The sequence below is a fragment of the Dromaius novaehollandiae genome, chromosome 6 (genome assembly GCF_036370855.1).
Source record: "Dromaius novaehollandiae isolate bDroNov1 chromosome 6, bDroNov1.hap1, whole genome shotgun sequence".
Taxonomy (NCBI): Eukaryota; Metazoa; Chordata; class Aves; order Casuariiformes; family Dromaiidae; genus Dromaius; species Dromaius novaehollandiae.
In genome coordinates, this window is record NC_088103.1 from 12,660,428 (window position 1) to 12,685,455 (window position 25,028).

General features: G+C 41.5%; 1 protein-coding gene and 1 long non-coding RNA gene across 4 annotated transcripts; one reads left to right on the forward strand and one right to left on the reverse strand.

Moving 5' to 3' along the window:
- Window positions 1-353: 353 nt before the first annotated feature.
- On the forward strand, window positions 354-7,446 carry LOC112996898 (uncharacterized). 3 transcript variants are annotated; one of them, XR_010389647.1, is made up of 4 exons: window positions 354-578; window positions 664-833; window positions 2,229-2,316; window positions 3,730-7,446. It is a non-coding gene; the product is annotated as an uncharacterized LOC112996898 (long non-coding RNA). The 3 variants fall into 3 exon arrangements; XR_010389648.1 differs by having other exon boundaries at window positions 747-833; XR_010389646.1 differs by having other exon boundaries at window positions 354-833.
- NRBF2 (nuclear receptor binding factor 2) lies at window positions 7,137-23,366 on the reverse strand. Its single transcript, XM_064513689.1, has 4 exons — window positions 23,133-23,366; window positions 11,552-11,636; window positions 9,913-9,953; window positions 7,137-8,746 (listed from the first exon to the last, which is right to left on the reverse strand). Exons 1-4 carry the CDS (start codon window positions 23,184-23,186, stop codon window positions 8,033-8,035), a joined length of 894 nt encoding a protein of 297 aa, XP_064369759.1. The 5' UTR covers window positions 23,187-23,366; the 3' UTR covers window positions 7,137-8,032.
- Between the last annotated feature and the right edge of the window lie 1,662 nt (window positions 23,367-25,028).

Sequence of the window (25,028 nt, forward strand, 5' to 3'; positions counted from 1 at the left end):
AATCGGTGAATTTTAGTCATAAGCTAAATATTTTTTCCCCGAATTGAGTTTTGGTGAGTTACTTTTAACATTTGGGAAATTTTTTGAGGCCACTCAAATTTGCATTATTGCTGCAGAGGCTGATCCCCCTCCTGCCCTCACCACCATCTTATTTCTCTCTAAACAAAGAGCAGTTGTTGGGGCATGAGCTCTCACCAGAGCTCGCTCCTCCCGCTGGGACTGTCTTTGTAGTTGAGCGGAGCCGAATCAGTTGGTTTCCCATAATTCAGTAGCTGAAAGCGTCACGTTACTGGGTCTGTCCTGGTGAAAGCCTCAGACTCCCTGGTCTGCCTCTTCTCAAAGGCACTTAGGTGTTTTCTGTCACTAATGGCACAGCAGAGAGCACCCAGGTACTTGTGAAGAGCTGAGCTGTGGTATGGTATGTTCCTTCGGTCCCCAGCAGTGACGTCCCTCTCACCTCACGGGCCTTACTGACTTGGGGAAGGGTCCCTGTATTACCTGCGCGATTGAAGAAACTTCTTAACGCCTCAAGTGATAACTGAGCGAGTCGCTGAAAGGAGGCTAACTTTTATTTCCAGGTATGAACATTCAAGTTCCTTCCTCTATGACCTTTTTCCTGTTCCAAAATTTTTTTGCTGACTAATCCTTAAGTTTATCATAAAGAGGTTAATCTGCAAAAACACGGGGGTGAAACTGATGGAGAAAGAGCAAGAATACTCCGAAAGAAAAGGCTGATATTTTGACAGGATTTAAAGATGAAAATCTCGTTTTGGAGAGACAAAGCTGATGGGATCAAGCTTCAGTGTTACATGAAGTGCTGCATAATCATTGGGGTAAGTAGATCTTCCTGCTTCCTTAGCAGCAAAAATAAATAGTTAAGATTTAAAAATCAGTTTGAAGTGGACAAATAATGATTTCACTATAGAATCAACTTACTATCCACTTGTTTAGTAGAGTTTATATGTAGTAGATTGATACTGTAGTTATGCCAGATGTATAGTTTTGAAAAATTGTGGTTAATGGGGATATCTGATGGATTTGCAGTGTGTAAAAACATAACTTGATGCATTTTGCAAATCACTTTGTAAGTAGACTTTGTCCTGCGCTTGCAGCTGTCAAAGTGAACTACCCACAACATTGACAGCGTTTCCCCAGTAACTAATGGAGGGGAAAAGCAACCGAGAAGCCCAAAGCGAGTGAACAAGGAAAACGTGGCACAAACAACGGGATGGGGGAGTGCTGTCAGGCTTTTGTTGCTGTCAGCTTGAGAAGACTGAGTCACATGCTGCATGGATTAGCAGACCACCAAAAATTAGGTTAACAGCTACTCCAAATACCGAGGAAGGGGGCCAAAGTCCTGTTCTGTTTAATACTGAACATACCAAATGCGGCTTGCTCAGTGTCTTAAGATTTGTGGCCCCTCGGCACTGGGCTCGAGCTCACTGCTCAGCTGCAGGAGAGGGGAGCAGGAAGCCAGGCGTGAGGGGAGGAATTTCGGAAGTCAAAGGCCGAGGCCGTGGTGGTGAGTGCAGGGGAAGGGGCGGGTTGTTTTCAGGCACGGCTCTCCCCGCTGACCACTTCCATGGTCTGACAGGCTGCACTGGGAATGTTTTTGTCCTGCTCCTTTCCTGAAAATTCTTTATGATTTTTTTCTGCTCTAGAATCTTAACTATTTTAAGAGAGCTAAAAAGTATTGGCATCAGCTGGAGCTTTTTGAGTGCAGGAGCACTGTCAGCTGCTTCTGGAGCAAGAATATGAAGTATCACGTCCTCTTTCTACCTTCCTATTCAGACCAACCTTTCTTGATCTACCTTGCTCTTTATGAAACTGTTCCTCTCTGGCTTTTTTCTTATGTTTGACAGCTCAAGAAATCCAACAAACCTGCAAACCCTCCTTTCCCCCACGTACACTTTCCCTCATGCCTTTCCAGGGTTGCCTCATGGTCCTCGTTGACTTTACTGCCACACATGAAATCAGCAAGGCAACATTCTCCCTATTTTAACCGTAGATGTTATTAATAAAGAGTACGTCATTAACAAAGAATAAAGCGGGAGTGCTACAGCCTGAACTCTTTCAGCATAGTTGGTTGCCTGTGACATGTTTTAGCTCACAACAGAAATTACTGCATTGATGGAATTGCTGGCTGTGAAACTCCATGGTCCATGTTGCATAGGGCAGAGAAATGTGGTTATAATGTTCGGATTTTAAAATCTATTCTGCCTTTCCAGCTCCATGGAAATTGCTCAGATCTGTGTGTGTAAACCAAACCTCCTCCGTCTTATCAATACTATGTTCTCACACGCTCTGACCTTTCCGGTAGGTGGTATTTTGTTCGTACCCTTTCCCTTGATGTCCTGTCAAACCCTCCGCAGCTCTCGCAGCGGACAGCCCACCCTGCCCCTTGCCCAGAACTGGGAATTGCTCTTTTTTCCCCCTTCCGCAGCCCGTCATTGCCACGTTTTGCTGCTTTCCCCTACAGGCTTCAGACCTTGCTGTTGCTCATGCTCACCCCAAGCCCACGCTGGAGGGGCTGCCTCTCCCCATGGTGACTCCCGCGCTCAGCCTTTGCCCCACGCCCCTGGGCTCCCCCTAATTCTGCCTCTCAAACACCACCACCAGCTCTCCACTGTGCTCCTGCTTTCCACCTCTTGACTTACTCTTTGGTAGCGGCACTGCCGCTTGGCCTTTCCTCCCTTTTCTGGTCTCGTGATACGCGCCCCGGGCAGGGCAGGGGAGCACGCGCTGGCAAGGGGGCTCCTCCGATGCAGCATCCATGGCGAAATCCCTTTCATTCCACCTCAGCAGGGCGACTGAGGAAACCCTGAGCAAGGGGTAATAAATGATTTGTAGTGTTAGAAGCACACGCAAACTAATTCTGTACTTTTTTCATTTGTTTTAGTAGGTTTTGAAGAGGAAGTTAGACTCTAAATATAGCTAGTAGGAAAATGTTGTCTCAGAGCAAATTGAAGACGTGTTTTACCTGATGTGTTATGCACAGGCAGTTGCATTTTAAAATTGGACCTTTCTAAAGCTGCAGTGATGGAGAGGAAGATTTTTACTGTTATGTCTCAAAGTGAACGTTCCTGGTACCTTCCAACCTTACTAATACAATATATTCTTGACATAGATGCCTGTTTCTTTTTTTCAGTCCCAGGGCATGTGTGTTTATTGTAGCTCTGTGCTTCCTTAGTGGAATTGAAGAGTAGATTTTAGTAGCTCTGAGGCAGGAAATCCTGTATTTTTACAGCTCTAAGGATTTTATATTGTTTGATCTCAATAATACCTTAACTCCTGCAGCAAATGGGCCTGAGGGAACATTTCAAATGATTACAAGACAGAAAGCCTGGCAAGTTTAGGTTACTTCTAGATTGTAAAACAAACGTGAGGCGAGAAAGGAGGTGGGAGAAAAGGTGGCCATAGCTCCCAGTCTTTAGGGAGCAATGAATTCCTTTTTATACAGTTAAACTCCATGTGCCACGTATTCAGGCAGAAAAGTCTGGCAAATGTTGTCCAGCCTGAAACTGATTTGTAGCAGCCACCAATACCATTCTGATTACTTTTGGATAGTTCTAATAGATGGACTTTGTTTTCTTCCATATTTTTAGTCCTGTTCAATAAGGGATTTTAACAGCTATTGTGAATTTTCTTGCTTTTTTCCCATGTATTTTGCTAGCCTGCTTTAATTTCTTCAAAGAACTATCCTTCCTCAACATGTTCTCTTTAAAACAGGGAGGATAAACGTAAGAATAAATCTGCGTTTAGCTGTGAGTGGCAGAGTTGCTGTATATGCAGGACTGCCACCAGAGACATCATTTTCTACGTTACTTGGACTGGACACGGATTTCTGGTACGGTAGTCCCCATCACTGAAAGCAGGTCAATGGGAATTGCAGATGGCAAAAGAGCTGCTGTTGACATGAGAGTAGGAAGGAATTCAAGGCCAAAGAGTTCCTGAAAACTGAAATGCTCTCAGAGGAAGAGGTCACAAGATCCCCTTTTCCTTTTATATAAAACCAAAACGTAAAACCCCACTCTTCTGTATTTTGGTTTTAGCTGTCATTGTAAGTAGCAACTGGTGGTGCAGTCTGCAGATTTTATTCTCAAGAGATTCCACGTTGCTTCCCAGCTGCCTTTCTCTGGTTTCCCCTTCTGTGGGGATATAGTCAGAGATTGTGTAATTACATTTCTTTTTGCAAAACATATGTTGGCTATATTCAACAGGGATAATATTTCTGTGTTCCAAGACAACAGTGGTTTCTGTGGTAAAGAAAAGTCTATGAATAGAAGTCAGTGTCTGGACACATGTTTAAAATTGGTTCTTGGTGAGACACTTTTTTTTGAAATAATCAACCACAGAAGTTTTGAGTTATGTCCAGTATAAAACAATACAGATCAGATTCAAAGCCTACAGGAGTCTCTCCACTTACTGTGATAGGCTTTGGACTACACACTGTATGCCACATATAACTTACCACATTGTTGTTGCTGCTATAGTTCATGCACAAAGATAAATGACTAAACTGCTGACATTATGTAGAGTATTCACATACTATATTTTTTCTTTATTCTTGAAAAACTTTAAGAATAAGCTTGCTAAAATGGTGATGGTGAGGAAAAGGGAGACAATGTTCTGTATCAGAAAACAGGGGCTCTGTTTTAATACGAACCAAGCAAGATGGCGAGATCTCCACCAGATGGCAGTCCATGGCAAAGAAACGCTCCAAAAAGTGGTCAACTCAGGCTGGGCTGTTCCAGGCTTGAAAAATTCAGCCTGGAGCAGCATCAAAAAGCAAGTATATATTAGCAAGAGAGAACATACTTAGCATCCTTCTGCAACTTAATGGTTGGTCCTCTAAGTGCAAGTCTAGTAACTCCATCTTGTGGAGGAAGTGGTAGAAAAAAAGGGAAAATGAGGAAGGGGGGGAAAAAAAAAAGTAAAACTATCCATGGGAAGATGGAAGTGTGGAAGAAGTGTGTAAACAATAATGCAAACCAATCCAGAGGTGTAGGGAAGATAAATCAGGTGCTTTTTATCGTTTCATGATGCAAGAACTCAAGCTAAAATGCAAAAGTCATTTAAAAAAGTTTGAAATTCTTAGGGCATAAACTAATTACAGACAGACCTTGGGAAAGTGTTTTCTTAGACCCATATATATATATATATATAACTTGTCTTCTACTGGTGAATATTCTCTATGACAATTTTTGTCATTCATTCTTTAGATTGACTATGTGATTGCTTAGTTCTAAATACAGATCAAACAGCTTCTTACTTGATAAAATTAAAATACTTCATCTTAATTTATTTCATATACATAACCTTTGCCCTGGAATTTAAAGCACTTTGTAAGCAAATATAATTATTCAATGTTACAGGGATTCTCAGCTGTAGGATGTTGTTTTACAAATATCCTGTGCTGCTGCCAAAAAGGGTGATGACCCCACGTGCTCTCATAACGTCTTTTTCTCTGTAGGCTTGGTGGCTGGCTGACTGTGCCCTGCAAGGGAAGGGAAAAGAGACGAGCAGCGTTAGGGCCCTCTCTTCGGCAGGAGCATGCGTGTTAGTCATGGCCTAATGAACGACTTCTTACTAGTATCACCAGGCCTAGGTCTAGGATGGACCAGGTATTATACTCAGCTTTCCGCATCGCTTTGAAGTGGCTCATAGCGGTGCTTATACTTTAGCCTAGGAACTCCCATCCTATAAAAGAGAACGTTGCATCCGCTTTCCATGCTGCATCACTGACGGAAATGGAAACGGACCTATCTGCCACTCTCAGTCCTAAGCCACGTTTCCTTAAGTTTGATTTCAGCAGCAGTAATGTATTTAGTAGGCAGACTGCAAGAACAGAGTAAACAAACGTTTCAACTGCAGGAGAGAGAAAAGCTTTAGAACATTCTCAAAAGTAGCAGCATGGAGTTTGTCCCTATGTGGATATCCACCTACACAGAAGCAGATTCTTTTGGAGCTGGTTATTTTGCTGAGGCAACTATTAAGAGAGAGCTTAGTCTAAAAAACAGAAAGTACAGCTTGCAATCCCCCTACTCTCTGCAAGAATCCTGATTCTTCAGCAGAGGTAGCCAGGCTAAAAATTGCTTCCTATTAATGTGCCAGAAGAATGTAACTTCTATAGCTGCTGTTTGTAGAGACAGCTGAAATGGTTGTCTATATCTAACATCACTGTACTAACATCCCTGGCAGTGAAATGAGATAGGTGCTTAAATAAGTTTATTTCCTTCTCGTGAGCACATCCTGGTTTTCTCCGTTTTACTTGTATGAATAGAAATACAACGCTCTACTGACTTATTATCTGTAAAAGCGAGCTAGGCAGATGATAGTGGACAAAATAACTTGTCCTTATGTGAGAATAGCAAACTGAGACCAACTTGGACTAGATTAGGTCATCACAGCTGTCCTGTGTGGTCATGTGCTAAACTACTCCAACAGAAAAATAACTTTTTCCCCCCAGAAAGATTAGTTTCCTGCAACAATTCAGCAGAAAAGAGGTCCTCTAACACTTGTCTTGATCTCATTTCCATAGACTTTTTCTTGCCTTCAATCCCTCATCCCTTTCCAGCAAGCACAAGGGACAGACCACGTATACAAAGGTAAGGGGAGAAGCTGCACAGCAGCAAGGTGTTCTTGTTCTTCTAGTGTATTCTGGAAGCAAAATGCACCCTAAAAAAGCAAACTTACCTTGCAACAATACAAGAATAAGTTACACTGGCGAAGCTTACAAGGATTCACAATTTTCATGAATCAGTAACATGGCGTTGCAACCCCACACCGACCGAAGGCAAGCTTGGTTCAGGCAGCCCTGGAGTGCCCTCGGGCAGGGCATCGGCTGAGCAGCACTGAACAGGCCGAGCACGCAGGAGGGCTGACCGCCCTCCTCAGAAACGAAACACGAAGGCGTGGGCGCACCTCCCCCAGGGGGGTTCGTTCAGCTCAGGGCAGACTGTGGTAAACACACCACGCTGTCTCCTCCGCTCTTCACCTCTCTGTAAGTGTTAGAAGCAAGCTGTTAGCAAAATCGTTTCATGTGTAAGCAAAGCCCTGTGAATTCAACCCAGCTTTCCAGTATTTGCTGCAGGATGAACACACAGAAGTTCAGTTGTACATGTTTACTCACATGGTTAGTATAAATCTTAATTTATTGTTTATACTCTGCAACATTTATAGAGATTTAACACACTTATGTTTAGTGTCAAAACACCTTGGGTTTTATTTTCATATCCTTTTTGAATCAGGTTAAGCTGTAAACAATTTTTTTTTTCAATCAAATACTGCCAGCTAGAATTACTTCCATTCATGCATCACTGAAAACAAAAAGGGTATTTTTCCTTAAGTATAGTTTTTTTTTTTTTAAACCATGTCACTTTATACAGAAACCAATAGCTAGATTCAATGCACCCTGATTAGTTATGTAAACAGAGAATCCCCCCCCCCAAAAACCTCGTCAACAGAACTAATAAGTTGGTTCCTTCATAGAATGGAAACTTCTGTCTCTCCTGACTTCAGGTTAGCATGGTCGGGAGTGTAGAGCGTGGCACATTAATTCATCTAGGAGGTGTATAAATTGCACCGTATCTGAATTAACAGAGTTATGCATAATGAAATGCACAGTTTAAATTCATGCTAGAAAGCATTTTTCAATATGAAGTGGCAGCCAATTGGCAACCATAACAGTTAAGTTCTGCACCATCATTTATGGCATTATAGATAACTATTACATATAGCATACTTTAAAACCCTGAAGGATTGTGTTATTTGAAACATTCTCCAGGCAGTCATTTGGTTTGAAACATTGGGAGAAAGACTAAAGAGCGTGTCATCTTATACCAATTATGGTACCTTTAAATTTTATGAAGTAGATCAGATACGATGTCTATTTCACAGTAACCAAGTTGCTTTAATGCCTTTTCTCCAACAGTAGGATTGTGGTAGATCGTTCTGCCCTCAGATCATCATTGTCCTGGTGGTTTTCCCTTTTCTCAGTTTGGATAACTACATTGAGCACTTCTCAAGGTTTTTAACTATTCATCAGTCCTTTCAGCATATCTTCAGAAAGTTCCAGCAGAGGGAGTTCAGGGGACGGGATGTCCAGGGGAGGAAGGCTGGGTATGGGAATGTCCTTTGCCTTCCCAGCAGTTGTCGCAAACTTCTGCCAACTTGCAGCTGAAGTAGTTTCTGAATGTTGCTGCAGACCCCATAACTCTGACTTCTCGACAAAGTCAGCATCGACATCCAACTCCTTCTCTACTGGAGATTTTTGGAGTCTAGCTCTTTCTGCTTTTAACTGCTTATTCTCTCTCTTTAATCTCTCATTTTCAGCTACAAGAAATTCTATATGCCGTTTCAAATCTGCAATTTTGGTTGCCTGCTCTTCTATTATTGTTTTGTCATCTTTTGGAGCTTTACTCCCAATACATGCTTCCAACGGCTCCTTTTTTTTCTGAAGCAGAAATAATAGTGTATCCGGGTCCCTGTCAAAGACACCCTGAATATCCGGTAGATGTTTTTCTGCAGAAGGACTGTATTTCTGAGTAATAGGAACCAAGACATTTTGATCATCAGATTCTTCAGCAGACGGCTTACAAGAAGTCTGAAGATGTACAGCTATGTCCTTGTCAGCATGCTGTTGGGCTTTCAGCTTTTCCTCTCTTTTTGCCCTTTTCCACCTCTCTTGGATGAGCAGTAACTGTTTCATGTGACTATCCCTTTGTAACTCCAGCGATAGCTGTGCCTGTGTAAGAACAAGATTAAACAAATTAACAGGTGGTACCTAATCCTACCTGAATATTCATGCAAGTAAAGTTCCATTCATGTAAATGTTTACAGAACCAGCATCATAACATTGCCCCAGGGAGGGGAGGCGCCTTTTGTTATTCAGATGCTAAATCCAACCAGAAGTTCTCCCTGCTTGTACAACACAACAGATTCAGATATAGCACCCAAATTTATCATAACTAGTGGTGTTATTAAGGACTGATTTAACTTTTTTTTTATTTTCCTTTAAAGTCACTAACTCAGGCCACGGTAACACTTTTGAGCAGAGACGCTAAGAGTTTAACTGACATGTGAGCAACAGCAGGAAGGAAGATATCTGCTTGGAACGTACAGCCGCACTTTTACCTATAGCCAAATAATACAGACTATTTGTACGCTTCTATGATGATGTATGCATAGACCTTCTGGGTTTTAACATATTAGTAACACCAACACTAAGCAAAAAAGCGTCCCGAGGCCTGATATGGTCCAAAATGATTCAGCCATATTTAAAGGAAGGGGGTGTTTAATAACTCACAGGAACCATGTGGGAAAGAGGTTACCATTCTTCTATCAGAATGGCCCTTGGGAGGAAAGCCAGATGTCACATCTCCAGGGACTGTTTTAATATTGGCTGAATTCAAAGCCTGCTGCTATAGAAGTGCTGAGCAGACTGCATTACTGCAGCCATAGACAGATTTGTGCAATGAATGAGGAAGGTACAGGGCTGTTGTCCTGGAGATCCCCCACTCAGAATAAATGAAACCAAAACTATACACTGTAGATGAGATGCTCAGTTACTGTGTCTCAGCAAAACAGCTTAAGTACCTAACAGCAAAAGTGAGAACTAGTTTCCTAGTTATCACCTACTTGAAGACTGGCCTTACAGACTAGAAACTTTTGCTGGGGAACCCCTCGATGGGTTAGTAATTCTCATGACCCCACTCCATGTAAAGCTGGCAAAACTCTCAAGGAAGAACAGCATCTCTGCACATCTAAAACTCCTGGTGCAGTTGCCGTGGGTCTCGGAACACGATGCAGAGGTTACCGTAGGAGGGGTATGATCAGTCAGAGCACAATAAAATACACAGGCACACAACAGAGCTGTGGCTGATCCTGGAGTCCGCTGCACTTCGCTCTCACCTGCTCTGACTGGGTCAGTTTCATGGCTTCTGTAAGGTAGGCTGCAGAAGAGAAAATTGAAAAACACTTAGGGCAGGGTTACAAAACCTGAATATTTCCTTAAAAGCTAAGAAAAAGCTTCAGACCTTACATGTTCCGAACCTCTAAGCAAAAGAAGCAGTAGAGAGCCAAAGCATTCACCAAATTACAGCAGCTGGAAACACATTCTGTTTTTCAAGCGTCTGAAAAAGTTACTGTAAGATTATCTTATACATGCTACACCCTTGCCATTGCATCTTGTCAGCTCAGGTTGTTCCAGTTTGTTCTTCAGAGGACACCAGCCTAGTATCGTGGTAGCCATTTCCAGAAAATGACAGGAAGAACAACTTTTCCGTGAGGGGAAGCGACACAAGTCAGGACCAAGATGCAACATTTTTCCTTAAAATGCATGTAAGTAAAATCCTCTCTCATTATATGCCAAAATTATGAAGTAATGAGTTTTAGTTACATTCTCGATGAAGAACTACAGTCCATAGTTCCCCACTTTTTCACCAACTTCCCCTCCAAACCAGAAAAGGTGCTTAGAGCAGCACTCGAGTCTGTGTGCATATCTTGCTAGTGCTGAAAATGATAAGTGAGGGATAAGAAATTCTTAATCAAATTCAGAAGGATGTAAGATAATGGAGCAGAATCATCAGCTGAAGAAAAACAAGAAACATTCAATGTATTTTTGGGTTTTGTCTTAGTATGCGACATGAAGGAATGAAAAAGAAAAGTCTGCATATTAGAAATTAAGTAAGTGCCATCCCTCATTGCTCTGAGTATTCATAAATACCAAAGAAATTACCAGTTTCTCACTCTATGGGTTTTTCTAGTATTTATGAATGGAAAGCAAGAAGGCCTGGTATCTAGGTTACAATGTTGGGAGTAACTGCTTATTTTGTCTCCATGCAAGCCCTGCACTGGAAATGTCCTACTTGTTGCACCAATTAAGACTTCCTCTTTCTTCTTCTGCCAAGTGGTTGCTGCACTTTGTCAGCCAGTTGATGGACTCCAACACAAATAATTAAGCGTGACTAGTTAAATGGACAGGTAGATGAACAAAACCTCACTTAGGAGAGGGCTGTCAACTGCAATGCCAAGGCCTCCAGTGTAATCTGCTGTTTTGCTTGAATTCTTGGGGAGCTGAGCCCACTGCCCTCTAAGAGCTAAGCTTTCTTGATTGAGACATTAGAAAAACAGAAGAAAATAAACTGAAGTCTTTTGTTAAAAAAAAAAGTTTGCATCTAAGTGTTTCCTTCATCAGCAGAGAAAGTAAGTTACTAAAGCTATGAAAGAAGCGAAGAAAAGATGAAGTGTAAAGTGAAGCGAACCAGGTTCCCATCTGCAATCTATGTATGACACAAGGTGTTGGCTTCATCTTGAGCCAAGAACTGCCAGTGATAACTATCCTCAAAAAATCAACTTTGGAAATATCTGGCTGCAGCTGCTCATATTAGAGAACAAGCTTTCAAAAGGGACCTTGATCTAGACTGAAAAATAAATTCACATTTTAAGAATAAAAATAATATTCTGCAAGTTACTAGATATTTTATTTACATGAAGCAGGTGAATCTAGAAACTGATCTGAAAAGCTGGAATGTGAGAAATACCTACTCACCAGCAGCTTTTTTGTGACACGAAATTGCTTCTTCATATTTTCCTGCTGCCAACAAACGGTCTGCTTTTCTGCTCTGCTGATGAGCCTTAAAATAAAAAGATTATTATATCAATGAGGGTTAACCCACAAATAGTTTCTCCTGTTTTAAAAGTAAGTTATTTGCACATCTAAGCATCCTGCACTGATTTAAGTTCTCAGGCTTTTAGGCTCAGATCTCTCAGTCCTTTCAGAGATTTTATTTTAGTTTCTTTTTGAACATTGCCTTTAATGTTCATCTTACAAGAACTTGTATTGTACAAGTAAGAAATGAAGTTTGCTAGTGCAGCAAAGCTAGTGTGTGCAACACAATGAAATCTGTTTGAAGCTCTTCCTCAGTAAGTACATCTTTGCCTTTATAGGCATTCACTGTATTTGTTTAAGAAGACCAATAGCCCATAGAAGCTAAGAGAAACTTTAAGTATTTAGGACCAATTTACCTGGCAGAATTCAAGATATTTGAACTACATAGCTGGAAAATGAAAAGAAATGTTGCAGCTTATAGCTAGTCTGACATTCCGGCTGCCTCATGCCCAGGAGGCTTTGCCTTTTGCGTGAAGAAATTGGCAAAGACCTTGTTTCTTTTGTTCACAGCATTCATCAATTTTAATGCAATAAGCAAATCCATAGTTAAAAAAGTATCAAAGCCACATTAATGCTGTACAACAGTTAAGGCTATACGAGCATTTGTAAGCCACTAATATAAACCACTAGAGCAGACTAAGGATGTTGCTGAAAGCAAGCAACTGATGGAAGTAACCAGTGTTTGCATACGCTCAGTTAGGAACAGGGTTGTGTAACCACCGCTGCAACATTTATGAATGCAAGTCTCTTCATCATTACTACAAGATATGAATTTTATGGTCCTTCCTCCAAAACAAGCTGTGTAATATGAATGACTGCAACTACTAAGTGGCAAGACTGTCAGTAACACACACTATCCAAGATTGCTTTACTACATGTTGAATTTCAAGTAAACAGACAAGAGCCAAGCACCAGCTCTGCAAAACAATACAGGACACTTGTGAAACTGAAGAGTTTTTGCTTGTTTCTTTGTTTTTAAAAAATCACTGCTTCTCTGTGCTGGACCCACACTGGCTCAACTTTTAGGGGAAATAGGAGCTGAAAGCCTGAAATCTGTATCTGTATCTCTGGCTCAGACCCATACAAATATTCTGTTCCTTCCCTTCACCCAAATAAAGGCATAATGTATCAGGTTTCAGATGTTTGGTTAATACAAGATTCACTGACTCCCCTTTAAGCATATTCCAGGATATACATAAAAATGAGACCATTTGTCCATATCCTAAGATGTTAGAATGACTGGCTCCCTGCAGGCCTTATTTATGGAATTACACTTTTCTCTGTCTCCCCCAATCTTGGCAGAAGCATCAAGAGCATAAAAAAATACTGTAATACACTTCTATCAGGACTGATATAATACTTGCACTAACATCCATTAAAGAGAAAGTTCCAAATTCAGATCAGTTTCTTTGTCATTATTTACCTCCAAATTGACATAATATCTACAGTATTGCAGTAAATTCAGTTTTCTGCTAGAATTTTAGTAACTCTGACACCACAAATGAGGAAATAGGTTGGGATTTGATATAAGAACAAGTGGAGAATTTTTAATGCAGAAGAGTATGGTTTCTTCAGAAAACACTCTTTTGGACAGCATTTGTCCTTAAGCAATCCCTAGCAGTTACATCACGGGATTTAGGCATTTGGCTTTTCTAAAACTGATTTTAATATGTTAACAATGAGTGTCCTAAAACCATCTCCTTGATTCTTCAGACCAAATGCTTCAGTGATGTTTATCCTCGTAGCATTGTTAACGTTCCCTATTTCTTCTGTGCCCTGAGGTTAAATAATCTCAGCAGAGGAAGGGGTTTACTATTGGAAAATCATCTATTTTAAGGCCTCCTTCTATGGACTGCTACAAATGACATATGCCAGAAAGATAAACTTATTTCCCATGAGCATGAACAAATGAGTATCAACTCATATAGATCCAATTCCTCAGTTATTCAAGGCAGCTCATCCATTTACAAATTAGCTATATCATGGACATAAAAACACCTGAGCTAGTTCCTTGCAAAACAATTTTTCAATAAATTTGTATCTTCTTCTGCAAGCTGCACAGGCAGGTCTAAGAAATCAGGGAATCTGAAAGAGGAAACAGTATCCGGAGACCAAAAATCTAATAACGCAATTCAGCAAGCCAGAAGCTTGGTTCCATTTATTAGTTTCTACATATAAGAATTTGAAATTGGTTATTTTCAAAGGTTGTTTTTCATATGTTTTAAACTGTTGGGGGCATAGTCTTATTTGAATCACTTAGGCATATGCAGAACATTTGAGGACAGTCTATCAGTTGTTATTTGATTGAGCAATTAAATTATTTCCATCCTCAATTAACTCCCAGTGAAGTTGAAGGGAGTCTGAAGCAGCTGGGCTAGACCATACATAAACAGGAAAGCAACAACCCAGCGATGCTAACAAAAAGAAAAATTAGGATTCTTTGATTATAAGGACAAAATTCCTTTCTTGCTATTACGTTAAAATACATAGATGTCAGGCTTTTTCTGATGCAGAGCAGCAGACTTCACAAGTGGAACCAACAGGAACAGCAGTAGAGAGAAACAGCAGTGTTTCAGCACAGCTTTATTTGAGAAAGTTGGTGTTTTGCAGTTAATCATAAGGGGAAAATTCCTCATTTTGTACATTTTCCTGCCAGCTTGACAAGGACATATTTACTCATTTATTCCACCCTGGAAGTGGTTGTTCCAATTAGTTGATTGTGCAAAGACCAAGGAATTTCTCCCATTTTCATAGTAGAATATTCATCACCAGCAGTTCAAAGAAAACTGTGGTGCTGTTTCCTAGCAGCAAGTGATGAATCTGTAACAGAAGTACTTGGATGCTTAATATGCCACGTATCACAGATAAACTTCTACATCTTATCTAGTCAGCGGGTGCATTCTTAGCACTCTGTTACATTCAGGCACACAAAGCATCCGAACCATTGTTAGAAAATCTATTCTAAACTCAGAGTGGACTGTGTCCCACTATAAAAACTGGCAACAGAAGAATTAGTGCTATCACAAAGTGAAAAAGTGGCTTTCAAGTTTATTCCTGGACTGATGTCATGCTAAAAGAAGGTGGTTACATCAGCAATTCTGGAGCTGCTATGCTGGTTCCTAACAGATTCAAGTAGGACTGCTTTTGACTTTGGTTTTGCTGCTATGATGATTACAGAAACAGCTGTTGCATAACTGCAGCTGGTCCATATATCTGATTTCTCCTTCCTCTCTCAGTTGCATTGTTGGAAATCTCTGTAGGATGTGTTGTAAGAATAATTTTAATTTATTAACAAGGTATGGAAATGAGGAGGGGGAAGTAGTTTGATAACTACTTTCAGATGTCCCTCCCAACCCAGACAAGCGGGAATTCACAGTAGGCAAACTGACAGGTGTAACAACTTGACTCTCATAAGAGCAAGCAGGTGTGAGTGAAGGATGACCAAGGTAAAAAGCTTCCTCAAGTTCCTCTAGCATATTTGATTCTCAGCAGGTTCATGCATATCTTACTGCATCACTTGAACCACTCTGGATGAACTAGAGAAGCAGGTAAGCTAAACAATTTTCCTCCAACTTTTTAACTGTAGCTAGAATGTTAAGAGATGATACCCTTATCTTAAATTGGTGCTGATATTCCAGAGGAATGATCCTACTTGATTCTTTACCCAACTAACTGAAACTGGTTGCCTGTGTAATCTTTGAGCAAGAGAATCAAAAATTAATTGAACCACAACCTAAAGCAGCAATGCAGATATCCTCTTTGCCTAGAGCTTTCTTTAACAGGTCAAAAATTAACACCTAGCTTATTTTGATGCAACATAAACAAGATGATCATGTGCCTGCAGGCCATGTGAAGGGAAGCCACAAGACCCACTTGTCACATTTCTTACTGCTTCCTCAAACTATTAGGAAAAAAAAAAAGAAAAAAAAAGCTAGTTTTCTTTCTGGAGAAGATGAAGCACTACAACTTAAAGAATTACCAGTGCATGATCCTATCTTAGTTGAAAAAAGGCTGCTTTTCCCGTATGATTTCAGTTGATTACTAGCTATTATAGAAAGAAGACTAACAGAAAAAAAACCCTCCTCAATCCTACAGTATTTTAAAGATGTAGATGTATTAACTACTCATTTTCAAATCTACTATCTACAGTAAATCTACTACCCTCTTCTAAGAGCAGTAATTTGCAACAGCCCACTTGTGTTTGAGATAGTCTGGTGTATGTTTGCTTTCCTTTGTTCCCCAAATGGGAACAGCTCTTCACTGGACAAAGCCTTGCATGAGATCTTAAGCTTGCTGTCTTCTTTGTTAACTGTAGGGGACTCCCTAGAAACTAATATATTTTTAATATGATTATGAAGCAGATTACAGTGGTTTACTTACTAATAAGGTTACAAATGAAGTCAGGAAAACCTAGCTGCTAAAAATGAAAGGGCCTGCGGAAAGCCGACTGTAAAGGAAGTTCTGTATAATAGAACAGTCCATAAATGTTTTAAGTACAACCAGTGTTTGATGCCAACATCAGCTACTTTCTGCTAGAAGTTGTGGATACTAGTTATTTTTTGCCAGAAAGACTCAATAATGAGGCTCTGTTACTGCTGAAAGCAAAGATGTGGGGATTTTTCTGAGAGGTGAAGGATCTACTTGGGGGTTTCTTTTGTTTGTGAATACAGGGTTGTTTTTCCAAGAATACGTTTGAAGGGAAGGAAGAGTCAGAAAGTGAAGAGCAATGTATAGCTTCAGTATTATGTAAGAGTGCTGAATATCTCTATTTGGCTTCTTACAGCAGCAGGTCAGAGAGGGTGCAAAAGGGGTGTTACCATTGCTTCCCCCCACCTCTGTCAGTCCTACAGGTACAGAAGTATCTTTCAAATCCCTTCTTACCAGGAAACAGTGAACTTAAAAAGATTTGTACGTGTATGTATACCTATGTATTGTAAAATGAAATGATGAGAGAATACAACTAGGAAAACTTGACCCGAGAAGCCGAAGAATAAACTATAGCCATCTATAAAACTGTACTGTGATCATGATAAACAAAACTCAGAAGGATCATGGAAAATGCTTGCATTTACAGGTAGTGATGTTAAAAGTAAAAAAGTATTAAAAATGATTTTTAAAAAATCCTAAAAAATAGGGGTATATTTGCCACTTTAAAAAAAAAGTTAGTGTGCTTGTTAATGAAGCGACATAAGACACCTTAAAAATATTCCCTGTATTTGGGGGAAAGTGTTACAATCAGATAAAGTTAACTAAATAATTATAAAAATGGTAGAATCATTGTGGCTGTTCAACCAATATCACTAGCCACATGTTAAATGAAATTTCTCTCTTTGAAAGCCTGTACTTACCAAGGTTACAGAACAATGATTCAACTATAAATTACAGGTTTGTGTGACTATAGAGGAAAATAAGCACGTGATGCTCTCATGAGAATGCATTCTCAATTTAACAGACTCTTTAGACACTTTCTTTTGAACTGTAAAGATGTTAAAGTTCAACTCTCTTGTAAGCAATAGCATTGAAATCTAAATATATGGGTAGACAAGCAACCAAATTATTGTGACTTGGCCAACCAGCATTAATTCACTGAATAACTAATTGACTGCATATGTGTTCCCAACCTATTGCAATTTTAAAATAAAATATGTTAGTCTGAGTTCCTCACCATGCAAATGCAATTAAGGGATCTGGAATGAAACCAACTCATGTTCACACTGTTTAAGCTGGGTGGAGCCTACAGAATTCCATACAGGCATAGCTGCAGCTGCTGTTCACCTGGAACTTCATTAAGGTGTTACTCAATGCATAGTCAAGTTTACCTCATTCTCTTCATCCACTTAATATGATAAAAGCACTAAAGCTGCAACTTGCTTTTTAGAGCCATTTCATGTACTTACAGTTCTCAACTGTTTCAGTAATGTGTTTCCTCATATACAGTGCTGCAGCTGGTGCTACAGAAGCCTTGCCAACTAGATGTTAAGCTGAATGTGAACAGTCCCACTGCCCTGACAATAAACAAAATCCGTCTGGGATCCTATAGGTACGCTTAGTTCTAAACTGTATGGCTCAAGCTGTTACAGCAAGTGATCTAACCCTCAGTAGGGACAACAGAATCATCATAACAAATAGTCCAGTAAACAGATTATCCCAGGGCAATAATTTCAAAGAGGTGGGTCAGAATAGCTTCAGCTGTGACTTCAGCCTACTGCTTCATCAGGCTACTATGAGACTGCTTCATTCTGCTCTTTAAATGCTACTGGGCATGCTTACTCAGAACTGAACTTTGTGTCTCAATAACGTGTGTGTACCTATCTGTAATGCCAATGTGACACAGCAGAAGGACACTGCTGCTAGGTACTCAAACAGCACAAATACTGGTGATGAAATAACTTTGCTGCCAACCACCCATAGCTTACTTAACTATGCTCTTGATTCAGAGCTACTGCAAATTGCTATATGCACAGCAGAATAGTTCTGAGTTGTGCTTAAATAGTAGTTACATGACCAACTACAACACTGTTGAGCTATTCTAACGAGTCTATTACTGATCAGGCTGTTCGGCTGAATGTCCTATATATCACCTCAGTATTTCTACTGACTTTATCCAGACAGATGCACTGCTACCGCTATGGATTCACCCCATATGTTTCCCCTAGTTGAAATAAATGGCCATATTATAGATACATTGTTATATGTAAAGGCAAGGCAAGGCTTCTCCCACCCTGGTGTAAAAAACCCTGTGTCAGGAACAACTGTCTATATAATGAGGTTCTTCCACTTCTACCTAATAAGCTTTTTTCTTCTAGCTTGAGTTCAGAATTCAGTGCATCTGTCTCTTTCTTTCAATTTCATATCAGAAGAGCAAATATAGCAGCTTCCAAGTGAGCTTTATTATGGGGGGGGGGGGGGAGAGGAAATCAGGGAAAACACTAAAACAGGATTCAGTGGATATTTCTTGTTGTACAGATTAACATGATAATCCTGCTTTTCCAATCAAAATAGCAGAGGTACAGGCTGGCATTAAGTCTTGAACTTACTGGAGCAAGTGATCTAAATCTTTCAGTCTCTGGTAAAATATTTCATAGATGCTTTCAACTTTTCCCCTACCATATTTCCTCTTTCATATTGCATATTTATTCTGCCCACTGTTCTCCCTTCGAGTAGCTATGGTATTCACCTCATTTTTAAACTTTTTCTTAAGGTAGGCTGGCTTGCACTGGAATAGTTACTACCAATGTTTTACACCATTAATATTAAAAACATTCATTGCATGAGACTCCTGCAATATACATTTTGTTGTGTTCTCCTCAGCCCTCTCCCCAGTCTGTTGTTTCTATTTTTCGTCAAAACAGCTCTACAAGCTGGATACCTTACATTCCAAGAAAGTTACAGGCAATAGATATTCACCAATCTTTGAATGTTATCTTCTAAACCATACTAATAAATGCTAAGACTTTGTAGGCAGAATGCAGGGTAGAGGTGGTATGTTTCCATAGAACATATCCTATGGAAAGAGACTGAGTAAAGGAACGCCAAAGTGCAGAACCTCCAGAGCTATGAAGTTCTGGGCACTGGACTCAGTATCAACCTCAAGAAGAGATTAAAAAGGAAACTTGCCTGTTGTACTGTTTGCCTTATATTTTTACTGTGTTATTTCCAAGCTTCTGGTGGTGATCTGTGTGTGGTTGTACTTTACAAGTATGGAAAAGCTTCACAGGTGTCTGGTTGGCCTCTCTTGTTCCTACACCTGAGGTTAAAATAATTGTTGAATCCGAGATCAGAATTCTTCCCCTAAACCAAATGGCAGAAGGAGAGAATTGCCCACAGAGTAGCTAGCCCAGAGAAGCTTTTAATTTCATCTTTTATAGGGCCTCTCTTCTTGTGACACTTATCTTCATACTTTTTGCACTGTCTTAGATTAGTTAAAGAACGTTGAGCTGTCTTAGTTTATGATACCAGAGTATGTGTGAAACAAGTGTTCTGCTGGACTAGATATTCACTATGTGGTTGCCTGCAGTTGCAGGGACTGGACTTGATCCATACCAGTTTTAAGTTCCAAGGCATAACCTAATTATGGCATTCATAGGGTTGAAGAACTGGTTTCCTTATTAGTAACAGGATAAGGATCACAGCTTTAACCCACTCTTTTGAGGTTAGATGATGTTTCTTGTCTGCAAAGCATATAGTATACTACAGGGGAAGAGGAAGTGCCAAAACAAATGCTCAAGTATCAAAGCTTCCCCAAAATGCTTTCCCAGGCTCTAATAACTCAGATGATGGCAAGTTTGGAAAAGTTGCTTCAATTTATTCCTAAATGAATTATTTCTGTATACAATGGATACCTTGAAGACAGTTCAGTGGAAAAATCAAATCAGCAGTTAGTACTGTAGCACCAAGCCCAAGAAAGGTTAAAAGAAGGAAATAAGGGGTTAGATTCAAAAAGATTATTTAAGCATGCAACAATGGCAAAGAAGGTATGCACAAGCACAGGAGTAATTTAAAAAGAGAAAAAAGTGTGTTTGAAGGACTAACTCTAAAAAGAGAAATACACTTCTCACTGACATCATCAGACCTGAAGGCCAACTATTAAAACTTCAGTTAAATGATAAACACTATTTAGATACAGATTTTTATAACACAAATCTGGAAAGCATATCAGTATTTGTCAAGTGCCATCTATAAAAGTAAACCAGTAAATTGGGGAGATTAGAATATTATTAAGGAAAAGAAATATCATTGATAGTTTAAGGCTTTAACTTACACCCAGATAGGTAAAGATAAAATATTATCTTGAGATAAACATCTTTCAGAAGATAGAGATCTAGTGTAGTTAAATGTCAGCAGAATACAAGAGGTATGGGAGGCTATCTGTAGTTAGGAAGGCTAAGTAAATAATCAAATGCATAAACAATAACTGAAACTGAAAGCCACTAATACAATAATAAATGATTAGGTGCAGTAGGTCTACTATGTGTTGATAGACAAACACAGACATTAGGATACTGCAGAATTGTCAAGGACTTTTTTTTTTTGTCAGTTTACCTTCTGCAGAAAAATGGTGAGGTATCCATGCCTTCAAGTAAGTAAGATTAAATGTTCAAATATGCAACTAAAGAACAAATTCCAAAGGACAAGATGAGCAACAACCAAGAACTATAGCAAATTCTAATGAGAAGCCTCAACTAAAAATGCTAATTTCACTAAAATTAGCAAGCAGTGATATACTGAAATATGGAAAATGGCTTGGCATTTGTGGAAGAATTCATGCTTTTTCAAGTCACATGAACTACATTCAGGTAAGAGAAGAGATTTTTAAGGAGAGGGAACAGATGTACATGATACTGAATAGTATCAATAACTTAAATGAACATTCCTGTTATAACAGAGATTGGCACCTTCCCTGAACATTGTTGCAAACCTGACAAACTCAATAACAGAGATGGACTGTGAACAGAAGAGCTGGAGGAAACTGCTGTAAATTACTCCTATTTACGTCTGTAAAAAAGTAGGAGTGTTCTAACCAAGATACTGTGCCCATTCAAGCTCTTGTTGTGGAAGAGTATTCATGGTGCTTAGCACAACCTGAAAAGACAGTGAATTTTTCCATAAGAGAAGATTCATAACTGCACTGTGCAGGAGTTTCAGAAACATCCTTTTGTGCTTTAGGAAATAATCACTCCAGAAAAAATGGAACAGGAACATATGCACAGGCAATTTCATGATTTTCTGTACAGGGTTATATAAAGTAACTTTTTTTCCCCTGTATCATCTGTTACATAGAAGTGTCTTGATCTTATTTTTAGCCTGGTGCTAGACAGGTGTGGTAACTGCACACTCCTATTGTGGTCAAAGAATCATCATCTTCTAGGACTGAAGGCAGGCTTTAGTCACACTCTTGTCACTCCCACAATCCTTAGTAAGTGGTCTCAGTAAGAAACACAGCTAACTGGTAATAACCTGCCCTGCCACAAAGTTGCTTATTTTAGCCATTTACCAGTGAATCCTCAATTACAGTTCTTTCCTCAGAAGCCCATATGTTATACCTCTCCTCTAATGATCTGCTTCTAAAAAAGTTTCTAGAATGTCTGTAAATAGCTACTGTTTCTCTCTCCTGCATCATCATCCTGCAAATTGACTTGAAACCCATCATCTCACAAAGTTACAAGGATTATCTACTTCCTGTTGCTGCTTATTTCATTCAACTCCCCAGTATATAGTGTAAAGGGAGCCTGAGACAGTGTGAAGTGGACGTGCCTGGAGTGGTTCTGTACCATCAGTTCAGATCTAGATAGACCACCTTCCTGCTCTGCTGCCAGACCTAACTCCACGGGTGGTCTCTTACAAGCCTTTCTGGAAACTAGAGAGAACAATCCAGGAATACCTGACTGGCTCTGTATGGAGCAGGCAAGGGGTTGGCAAGGCTGACACCAAGCAGGAGCAAATGAGCTCTGGTAAAACTGAAGTGACACCAGAGTCTAAGGTCTGTGTGGCAGTGGCTAACCCACTTCTGGATCAAAAATGTTCCTGGAAGCACCGCAGCTGCCATCTGGTTATGCAGTTTCTGACTCACTGGATTGCTGGACCCAAGAAGGTCCTTCAAGGGAATGGTCTGTCTATCCCTGCCTCGATGGCATTTGTCGACACACAGCTTTGACAGACCCACCAGGTAGCTCAGATTCAAGTGCTCTTGTATCTGGACCTCATCTATGTGACAGGACCCTGCTGATTCAGTCCTTAAAATCTGGTTAGTCTTTGTGAAGATACATTGTTTAGGAATTTGTGTTTCAGAGCTCCTTATGGATTTAGTTTAAGCAGAGTCACTACTGATTTAAGACTTTAAAGCAGCTCACCTTTCAAATCAAAAAAGCATCTAGTCAACAGCTGTACTGGGTAAACCTCTGAACTCGCACAGGTAAGTCCTGTGTGATCTCCACTGTCTCCTTCCAAAACTTCCCCTGTCCTTTGCGTTTGCAGCTAGGGCCAAGCTTAACCCCTATCTAAATACACCACTGTGTGCACTTATGCCTTATTTCATCCTCTGTGCTTCTCCCAGCTGCTACGAGGCACCGAGTAATCCAAAGGGAAAGGAATCGTTCTGCTTTGTCGTTATTTGTTTCTTTTCTCTCTTTTTTTGGCTGCTGTGATATGTCACACAAGCGACTGCACGGCGGCGCGCACCCTGGCCGCCGCCTCCCCGTGCCCGGGGGGGGAGCGGGATCGCTTCTCCGGCGCTGGACGCCCGCTCGGCGCGGCGGGGCTGCGGGGGGAAGCGCGGCGGGCAGGCCCGGGCAGGTCTGCGGGGCCGCGCTGCCCCGTCGCGCCGCGCTCCTCCGCGCCGAGACAGGAGACCCCTTCCCCTCCCCCCCGCCCGCCCGTCCGCCCGCCTGCTAACGGTCGCGCCTCCTCGCCAACGGTCGCGCCTCGTGCCCCCGCCCCGCTCCCCCCAGCCGCGCGCGCTCACCAGGTTGAGGGGCCCCTCCATCACTTCCATGGACGGCGGGGGCTGCGGGCACATGGGCGCGGAGGCGGGCTGCTCCCGGTGCCGCCGGCCCCCACCGCCCCGTCGGGCCGCCGGCGCCCCTCCCCTCCCCCGCCCCGGCGGCCGGTAAACACGGCGGCCGCTTCCGCGCGCGTCCGCTGTGACGGCGCCTCGCGAGAGGAGGTTGGCCCCGCCCCCTCCCCAACCGTTACAAATCGCGCGAGAAGGGGCGGGGAAGCGTCGCCGTGGTAACGGGCCCCGCCCACTCCCCAACGGCCGCCCGCCCGCCCGCCGGCAGCGCGAGCCGCTCGGGCCGCCTCAGAAGCGGTCTGAGAGCGAGGTCCCGGCTCGGGTAAGCGGCCTGGGCGCGCGGGGCCGGGCCCGCAGGAGCGCCTGGGCCCTTCCGGAGGGAGTCCTCACCCGTGACTTATTTTTTTCCTTTTTTTGTTTTTTTCGGTAGTTTAATTTGTGGCACAGACTGTTGGTTTGTAAGCGCGGGATGTTCCTGCGAAGGAAAAAACTGCCCCACACTCGCGTGGTGTCGCAGGAAAGCTCGGTGTCGGTGTGTCAGGGATTGCACCCAAACGCTGGTCATGCCGTGCTCTCTTGGCCTCACGGATTGGCAAAGATACAAAAACAACACCTGCCTTGAAGGGTTTAGTTGTGTTCTGAGGCAGAATACTCTAGAGGCATATCAAGTACAGCTTACGGGTGATGGGGTCTGCGCTGTGGCTTCAGCCTTTGACGTGAAGCTGGTCTCAAGGGTGGGCTGTTACGCCCTTCCATGAAGGGTGGAAGGAGAAGCTCCTGGAATAATGGTGCTGTTCTAATAATACAGCTTTTCATGGCTCTTTACCACAGTATATGAAAACAGGACAAGGGAAGTGATATCAGAATTGCCATATGACTAGTTGCGTGCTAACAGGCTAGTAATCTTAATTATTCAAAATAAGCTCTCTTGTGAGAGGCAACAAGATCAACTAGGCACAGCACCAAACAGCAAATAAGGTGGCCAGCTAAGTTACTGAGTGTCAAGACCCGCCTCATCTCTACAACATTGTTTTTAATTAAGACTGTAGAGAAGAAAACTGCTATAAAGGAATTTTGTATTATGTGTAAGGATGGCATGAGTTCATAGGGGCACATCAGTAAAAGAACGAAAGTGTAATGAGGAGAAGAAAGTGGAAGGAGAAGAGGATAGAGGGGAAAATGAAATACCTAGAAAACAAGAAGCAAAAAAGCTAATTATCAGCAGATGAAGAAAGCCTGAGATTCCCTTTGTTTCCTTTGTGGATGTGAGCCTCAGACATCACTGGCATCTGTGGTCTAAATTCTGTGATACACTTTAGCTCTCAATCTTTCCTATGCTATGGGGACTGGGAATGCTGGGGAGAGATTTCCTTCAACATGTGTGGTTAGACAAGATAGTATCTTCAAGCCAGGAGCTTCTAGAATATACTTAACTAGTTGCTGTTTTCATTTGCAAGAATTTATCTAACACTTGGGTTAATTATATATCACCCAGTCAGATCCTGTGTAGTCCAGAGTGGTTTTGATGTAAAGCCCACTGGTTGAATAGTAGATAGGTGAATTTGCCCCCTGTCAGCCACTGAGGTCAGCCAGGATGGAGAAGAAAGGCTACTTGGTGCTTCACTGCTGGGACTCGCTACTCTGACCTATGAGATGATAAAATTTAATTGCATTTGCTGTACCAAAACCTCTGTATTTCCCTTCTTCCTGGTAGCTCATGCACACACGCATTTGCGCGTGCGTGCATACATGCGCCTGTGCACATGGACGCGCACACACACACACGCCGTTTCATGTAGAGATAACCATTATATGTAGGAGTACAAATCTTGGCCGTCCCATTTGTTC